The sequence below is a fragment of the Anolis sagrei genome, chromosome 9 (genome assembly GCF_037176765.1).
Source record: "Anolis sagrei isolate rAnoSag1 chromosome 9, rAnoSag1.mat, whole genome shotgun sequence".
In the NCBI taxonomy this organism is placed as follows: domain Eukaryota; kingdom Metazoa; phylum Chordata; class Lepidosauria; order Squamata; family Dactyloidae; genus Anolis; species Anolis sagrei.
The window spans coordinates 2,236,966-2,245,352 of NC_090029.1; the positions used below are offsets into that span (position 1 = coordinate 2,236,966).

Here is an 8,387-nt window from a genome sequence, read left to right on the forward strand (position 1 = left end):
TAATATATTAATACAATATAGATTTACTCAGGGGCCCTGTTATATAATTTTATTGTTTTTAATATTAATTATTTTTAATACTGTTTTAATATTCGTCTGTTTCAAGTTGTATTGTCATGCTTTTAATTGCAAGCCGCTTTGAGTCACCGTATGCAGAGGAAAAGCAGGATATACATCAACATAATCATATTATATATATAATCTTATGACCTATATTAATATCATCATCATCAGAATAATAATAATCTTCCAAATTGCTCTCTTCCTTTGGGTTTTCCGGGGAATGCAGCCTGTTCTGGCCCTGGGTTCAAATCCAGCCCTTTTCCTCCCCTTTTATGGACATAGAGAACAAAGGAAAGGGAATCCCTTCCATATTCCTAAGGAATATTCCTTCCTCGAGTTTTGGAAAAGTTCCTTTTACCTTCCCAAGAGATCCAATGGGTCTTGTTGAACAGGGAGGTGGTTGTAAAGAGGGGTAGATCTCTAAATAGGCATTTCAACTGGGGATTGTGGGCTATAGAGTCCGAAAAGGACACGATGCATTTACTTTTTCGCTGAGAGATGCTTTAAAAAAGATTATGCATATATAGATATATTGCCATTGCAACCAGGTTGGGGATTTGGGGGCATAGAGTCCCAGGAAAAGGGCCCCAACCCAAAAAGGAGAAGGAAAAACAGATCCCATCATCACCACCACCACCACCATCATCATCATTTATTACCAGCCTCTCCTCAAGTTTCCCTGAGTTGGAGACTACTAAAACGTCTCCCCCCCCCCCCGCCCACATTTTTCCCCATTTCATGCCATTGCAATTAAAGGCCAGGGGATGATGGGCCATAGAGTAAAAGGCCACAAAGAAGAGGAGGAAACGAAAGAGATCTGGATGGGTCTCCTTTATGGGAGAGACTCTCTTGAAAAGTTTCCCAGAGTTGGAGACCATTGAAAAAAGTACTTTGGGCCATTTGGGTCTTATAGTTTTTATTATTATTATTATTATTATTATTATTATTATTATATTTATATATTTATTTACATAGACATGCATTATTATTATTATTATTATTATTATTATTATATTTATTTCTACCCTGCTCTATCTCCCCCGTTTTTATTATTATTATTATTATTATTATTATTATTATTATTATATTTTATATATTTATTTACATAGACATGTATTATTATTATTATATTTATTATTATTATATTTATTATTATTATACTTATTTCTACCCTGCTCTATCTCCCCCATTTTATTATATTATTATTATTATTATTATTATTATATTTTATATATTTATTTACATAGACATGTATTATTATTATTATTATTATTATATTTTTTATTATTATTATTATTATTATATTATTTATTTCTACCCTGCTCTATCTCCCCCATTTTATTATATTATTATTATTATTATTATATTTTATATATTTATTTACATAGACATGTACTATTATTATTATTATTATTATTATTATTATTATTATTATTATATTTATACCCTGCTCTGTCTCCCCCTGTTTTATTAAATTATTATTATTATTATTATTATTATTATTATTATTACATTTATTTATACCCTGCTCTATCTCCCCCCATTAAGTTGGAGGGCAGAATACAGATATAGTTGTTTTTATTTATTATTATTATTATTATTTCTGTCCATTATTATTATTTATATAATAATTATATATTTTATATTTTTTACATAGACATGTATTATTATTATTATTATTATTATTATATTTATTTATACCCTGCTCTATCTCCCCCTGTTTATTAAATTATTATTATTATTATTATTATTATATTTATTTATACCCCGCTCTATCTCCCCCCGTCCAGTTGGAGAGCAGAATACAAATATAGTTTTTTAAATTATTATTATTATTATTATTATTATTATTATTATTATTATTTATATAATTATTATATATTTTATATATTTATTTACATAGACATGTATTATTATTATTAATTAATTAATTATTATTATTATATTTAAGGAAAAGTTTCCCTAAGTTGGAAACGTTTGCCCATTTGGGTCTCTTTCTTAGGTCTGGGCAATCCATGGTTCTAAATGGTTCTAAAGTACTTACAAAACTAAAGTTCTGGTGGTGAAAATTTCAGAACTCTAACAAAACTTTAATTCTTTAATACATTTAATTATTATTAATTACATTGAATTATTATTTATTACTGGTGATTTTTATGATAGAACCAATTAGGAACTCCCATTTATAATGAAATTTTGAGAGTTCTGTTAGAGTTCTGAAATTTTCACCACCAGAACTTTAGTTTTGTAAGTACTTTAGAACCATTTAGAACCATGGATTGACCAGGCCTACAGTCTTTCTCCTTTCAACCCTTTTTAGAACTTCTCCCTGCAATGGAAATGATTTTTTAATGTACTTACAAAACTAAAGTTCTGGTGGTGAAAATTTCAGAACTCTAATAAAACTTTAATTATTTAATAAATTTAATTATTATTAATTACATTGAATTATTATTTCATTATTGGTGATTTTTAGTATAGAACCACTTAGGAACTGCCATTTATAATGAAATTTTGAGAGTTCTGTTAGAGTTCTGAAATTTTCACCCCCAGAACTTGAGTTTTGTAAGTACATTTCATTATAAATGGCAGTTCCTAATTGGTTCTATCATAAAAATCACCAACAATGAAATAATAATTAAATTTTGAAAGTTTTGTTAGAGTTCTGAAGTTTTCACCACCAGAACTTGAGTTTTGTAAGTACTTTAGAACCATTTAGAACCATGGATTGCCCAGGTCTAAGAAAGAGATCCAAACGTTTCCAACTCAGGGAAACTTTCCCATAAAGGAGACCATTGGATCCCCCTTTTCCTCCTCTTCTTTGTGGCCTTTCCCTTTGACTCCAGAGCCCAGTATCCCCTGACATTAATTGCAACAATAGGAATAAGACTTGTTTCGAGGAGGTGCAAATGCCCAAAGACACAACATTCCCAACTCAGGGAAAGTTTGTGAAAAATGTCTAATGGAAACCCATTGGATTAAATTTTGAAAGTTTTGTTAGAGTTCTGAAATTTTCACCACCAGAACTTTAGTTTTAAAAACCATTTAGAACCATGGATTGCCCAGGCCTAAGAAAGAGACCCAAACATTCCCAACTCAGGGAAGGTTTGTGAAAAATGTCTAACGGAAACCCATTGGATTAAGTTTTCAAGGTTTTGTTAGAGTTCTGAAATTTTCACCACCAGAACTTTAATTTTGTAAGTACTTTCGAACCATTTAGAACCATGGATTGCCCAGGACTAAGAAAGAGACCCAAACATTCCCAACTCAGGGAAAGTTTGTGAAAAATGTCTAACGGAAACCCATTGGATTAAATTTTGAAAGTTTTGTTAGAGTTCTGAAATTTTCACCACCAGAACTTTAGTTTTGTAAGTACTTAAAAACCATTTAGAACCATGGATTGGCCAGACCTAAGAAAGAGACCCAAACATTCCCAACTCAGGGAAAGTTTGTGAAAAATGTCTAACGGAAACCCATTGGATTAAATTTTGAAAGTTTTGTTAGAGTTCTGAAGTTTTCACCACCAGAACTTGAGTTTTGTAAGTACTTTCGAACCATTTAGAACCATGGATTGAACAGGCCTACAGTCTTTCTCCTTTCAACCCTTTTTACAACTTTTCCCTGCGATGGGAATGATGCCATTTGGGTCTCCTTCAAAGAAGCCTCTTTCCTGCCATTGCCATTAAATCCAGGGGATGCTGGGACATAGAGTGAAGGGGGAAAGCCACAAAGAAGAGGAGAGACTCTTTGGAAAGTTCCCCAGAGTTGGAGACCATTGAAAAAGGACTTTTGCCACTTGGGTCTCATCTTGAAGGAAACCTTATTCTTGCCATTGCAATGAAGTCCGGGGAATTCTGGGTCTTAGAGTCAAAGGGAAAGGTTGCAAAGGAGAGGAGAAGGGGGAGATCCACTAAGAGTTTCTATGTCAAACTTTCCCGGAATTGGGAATGTTGTATCTTTGGCCATATTTGGGTGGTCTCCTTGAGAGAAGCCTTGCTATGAAGGTTAGGGGATGCTGGGCCATAGAGTCAAAAGGAAAGGCCGCAAAGAAGAGGAGGGGAAGGGTCTCTTTTGATCTCTTTGAAAACTATTGTTCAGTCGGAGACCATTTGGGTCCCCCCTCTCTTCTTTGGTACAGACTTTCCCGGAGTTGGGAGCAATGTGTCTTTGGGCATTTGAGTCTCCTTGAAAGAAGTATTGTTTGTCAAGGGATTATGGGCCATAGAGTCCTAGGGAAAAGTCACAAAGAGGAGGAGGAGAAGGAGAAGGAGAAGGGGGAATCCTCTTTCAGATCTTTTAGTCTCTATCTCACTTTTTGACACTTGGTACAAACTTTCCCGGAGTTGGGGACAATGTTTTTTTGGTCTCTCCTTGGAAGAAGCCTTCTCCCTTCCCTTACCACGAAGGCCAGGGGATTCTGGGCCATAGAGTCAAAGGGAAAGGTTACAAAGAAGAAGAGGAGGAAAATGGCAGAGACACTCTGAGGTTTCCCTGAGTCGGACACCACTGAAAAAAGGATTTTTGCCATTGTGCTTTCCTTGAAAAAAGCCTTATTCCTGCCATTGCCATTAAGGCCACAGGATGCTGGGCCATAGAGTCAAAAGGAAAGGTCTCAAAGAAGAAGGGGGAGCTCCAAATGGGGGTCTCTATCTCACTTGTAGAAACTTTGTACAAAGTTTCCCGGGGTTGGGAACAAATATTTTGAGTCTCTCCTTGGAAGAAACATGATTCCTGCCATTGCCGTGAAGGCTGGGGGATTCTGGGCCTTAGAGTCAAAGGGAAGGTCACAAAGCAGAAGAGGAGAAGGAGGAGATCCAATCAGGGTCTCTCACTTTTGGGCACTTTGTACAAAGTTTCCCGGAGTTGGGAACAATGTGTCTTTGGGCATATTTTGGGTCTCTCCTTGGAGGAAACATGATTCCTGCCATTGCTGTGAAGGCCAGGGGATTCTGGGCCATAGAGTCAAAGGGAAAGGTCTCAAAGAAGAGGAGGAGGAGAAGGGGGAGACCCAAAAGGGGGTCATTATCTCTCTCTTTCGGCTCTTTTAGATCCAACCCTTGCTTTTTCGGCACTTTGTACAAAGTTCCCCAGAGTTGAGAACAATGTGTCTTTGGACATATTTTGGGTCTCTCCTTGGAAGAAACATTGCCAATAAGGCCGGGGGATTTTGGGCCATAGAGTCAAAGGGAAAGGTCTCAAAGAGGAGGAGGAGAAGGGGGAGATCCAAAAGGCAGTCTCTCTCTCACTTTTCGGCACTTTGTACAAAGTTCCCCAGAGTTGGAAACAATGCGTCTGGGCATATTTTGGGTCTCTCCTTGGAGGAAACATGATTCCTGCCATTGCCATGAAGGCTGGGGGATTCTGGGCCATAGAGTCAAAGGGAAAGGTCTCAACGAGGAGGAGGAGAAGGGAGAGACCCAAAAGGGGGTCTCTATCTCTCTCTTTTGGCTCTTTTAGATCCAACCCTTGCTTTTTCGGCACTTTGTACAAAGTTCCCCAGAGTTGGAAACAATGCGTCTTTGGGCATATTTTGGGTCTCTCCTTGGAGGAAACATGATTCCTGCCATTGCCGTTAAGGCTGGGGGATTCTGGGCCATGGAGTCAAAGAGAAAGGTCTCAAAGAGGAGGAGGAAAAGGGGGAGACCCAAAAGGGGGTCTTTTGACTCTTTTACTATCCAACAGGGGTCTCTATCTCGCTTTTCGGCACTTTGTACAAACTTTCCCGGAGTTGGGAACAATGTGTCTTTGGGCATATTTTGGGTCTCTCCTTGGAGGAAACATGATTCCTGCTATTGCCGTGAAGGCTGGGGGATTCTGGGCCATAGAGTCAAAGGGAAAGGTCACAAAGAAGAGGAGGAGAAGGGGGAGACCCAAAAGGGGGTTTTATCTCTCTCTTTCGGCTCTTTTAGATCCAACGGGAGTCTCTATCTCGCTTTTCGGCACTTTGTACAAACTTTCCCAGAGTTGGAAAAATGCGTCTTTGGGCATATTTTGGGTCTCTCTTTGGAGGAAACATGATTCCTGCCATTGCCGTGAAGGTCGGGGGATTCTGGGCCATAGAGTCAACGGGAAAGGTCACAAAGAAGAGGAGGAGAAGGGGGAGACCAAAAAGGGGGTCTTTTGACTCTTTTACGATCCAACGGGGGTCTCTATCTCGCTTTTCGGCACTTTGTACAAAGTTCCCCAGAGTTGGGAACAATGTGTCTTTGGGCATATTTTGGGTCTCTCCTTGAAGGAAACTTTATTCCTTCCATTGCCGTGAAGCCCGGGGGATTCTGGGCCATAGAGTCAAAGGGAAAGGTCTCAAAGAGGAGGAGGAGAAGGGGGAGATCCAAAAGGCGGTCTCTCTCTGACTTTTCGGCACTTTGTACAAAGTTTCCCGGAGTTGGGAACAATGTGTCTTTGGGCATATTTTGGGTCTCTCCTTGGAGGAAACATGATTCCTTCCATTGCCGTGAAGGCCGGGGGATTCTGGGACATAGAGTCAAAGGGAAAGGTCTCAAAGAGGAGGAGAAGAAGAGGGAGATCCAAAAGTCTCTCTGACTTTTCGGCACTTTGTACAAAGTTTCCCAGAGTTGGAAACAAAGTGTCTTTGGGCATATTTTGGGTCTCTCCTTGGAGGAAACATGATTCCTGCCATTGCCGTGAAGGCCGGGGGATTCTGGGACATAGAGTCAACAGGAAAGGTCTCAAAGAGGGGGATAAGAAGGGGGAGATCCAATCGAGGTTTCTCTCTCACTTTTGGACACTTTGTACAAACTTTCCCAGAGTTGGGAACAATGTGTCTTTGGACATATTTTGAGTCTCTCCTTGGAGGAAATATGATTCCTACCATTGCTGTGAAGGCTGGGGGATTGTGGGACATAGAGTCAAAGAGAAAGGTCACAAAGAAGAGGAGAAGGGGAAGACACAAAAGGGGGTCTCTATCTCTCTCTTTCGGCTCTTTTAGATCCAACCCTTGCTTTTTCGGCACTTTGTACAAAGTTCCCCAGAGTTGGGAACAATGCGTCTTTGGGCATATTTTGGGTCTCTCCTTGGAGGAAACATGATTCCTGCCATTGCCGTGAAGGCCAGGGGATTCTGGGCCATGGAGTCAAAGGGAAAGGTCTCAAAGAGGAGGAGGAGAAGGGAGAGACCCAAAAGGGGGTCTTTATCTCTCTCTTTCGGCTCTTTTCGATCCAACGGGGGTCTCTATCTAGCTTTTCGGCACTTTGTACAAACTTTCCCGGAGTTGGGAACAATGCGTCTTTGGGCATATTTTGGGTCTCTCCTTGGAAGAAACATTGCCAATAAGGCTGGGGGATTCTGGGCCATAGAGTCAAAGGGAAAGGTCTCAAAGAAGAGGAGGAGAAGGGGGGGATCCAAAAGGGGGTCTTTATCTCTCTCTTTCGGCTCTTTTCGATCCAACGAGGGTCTCTATCTCACTTTTCGGCACTTTGTACAAACTTTCTTTGGCCAACTTTGGGTGTCCTCCTTGAGAGGAGCCTGACTTTTTGAAGGCCAGGGGATGATGGGTTATGGAGTAGGGAGGGGAAAGGGTCCCAAGGGAGGTCTGGGGGTCCCTGCCCACCTGCTTGCTGCGCTCTTCGGCGGCCTTCTTGTCGGCCTCGGCCTGCTCAGCCCGGTCCAAGGCGTTCTCCTTGTCCAGCTTCAGCATCTGCATCTTCTTCTTGATGGCGTCCATCTCTGCGGTGGAGGATGAGAGGAGGAAGGAGAGAAAGAGAGGATGAGGACGGAGGAGGAGAGGATGCTCCCTGTTGTAGGCACACAAGCGGGCAAGAAAGCGGCTCCTGGGCTGGGCGGCCGGCCTTAAATAGCCCCTTCCTCCCACATTCCCAGGCCTTTTGGGGACGCCCCTCCTTCCCTCCTTCCCTCCTTCCCTCCTTCCCTTTCTCCTCCTCCTTTCTTACTTTCTTCCTTCCTCCCTTTCTCCTCCTCCTCCTTCTCTCTCCACTGCTGTCTCAGAGATGGCTAAATATGGGCAGCCCACAAAGAAAGAAGGAAGGAAGGAAGGCATGCCAAAGGGCCACAAGACCCTCAGAGAGAGCTCCCAGTTAAAACCAGTCTGGCCAGTTCAGACCATTCCAAGCCAGATACATCAGGTATTGGGGGAACTGGGAAGTTTCTGGATGGGATCCCCAATTTGTCCAGCTCTGATTAGAAGCTGTGGCTGTGTCTTTGTGGAGAGACAAAGTAGAGTATAACACAACAACAACAGCAACAACAATAACAACAACAACATTTATTTTATTATATATACATAATAACAACAACAACAATAATAATAATAATGTTCATTCGTTCAGTCATTTCCGACTCTTCGT

General features: G+C 40.5%; 1 protein-coding gene across 13 annotated transcripts in view; it reads right to left on the reverse strand.

Annotated features, from left to right (window-relative positions):
- TPM1 (tropomyosin 1) overlaps nucleotides 1–7,882 on the reverse strand; it is a 72,636-nt gene extending 64,754 nt beyond the window's left edge. For 3 of the 13 annotated variants that reach the window (XM_067471214.1, XM_067471221.1, XM_067471213.1), the window contains exon 1: nucleotides 7,634–7,867. In XM_067471214.1, coding sequence (XP_067327315.1) covers nucleotides 7,634–7,747 — 114 coding nt within the window. In that variant the 5' untranslated portion in view covers nucleotides 7,748–7,867. Of the gene's footprint in view, nucleotides 1–7,633 lie in introns of all 13 variants that reach the window. The other 10 variants (XM_067471218.1, XM_067471215.1, XM_067471220.1 and 7 more) reach the window with 9 other exon arrangements.
- Nucleotides 7,883–8,387: the final 505 nt, after the last annotated feature.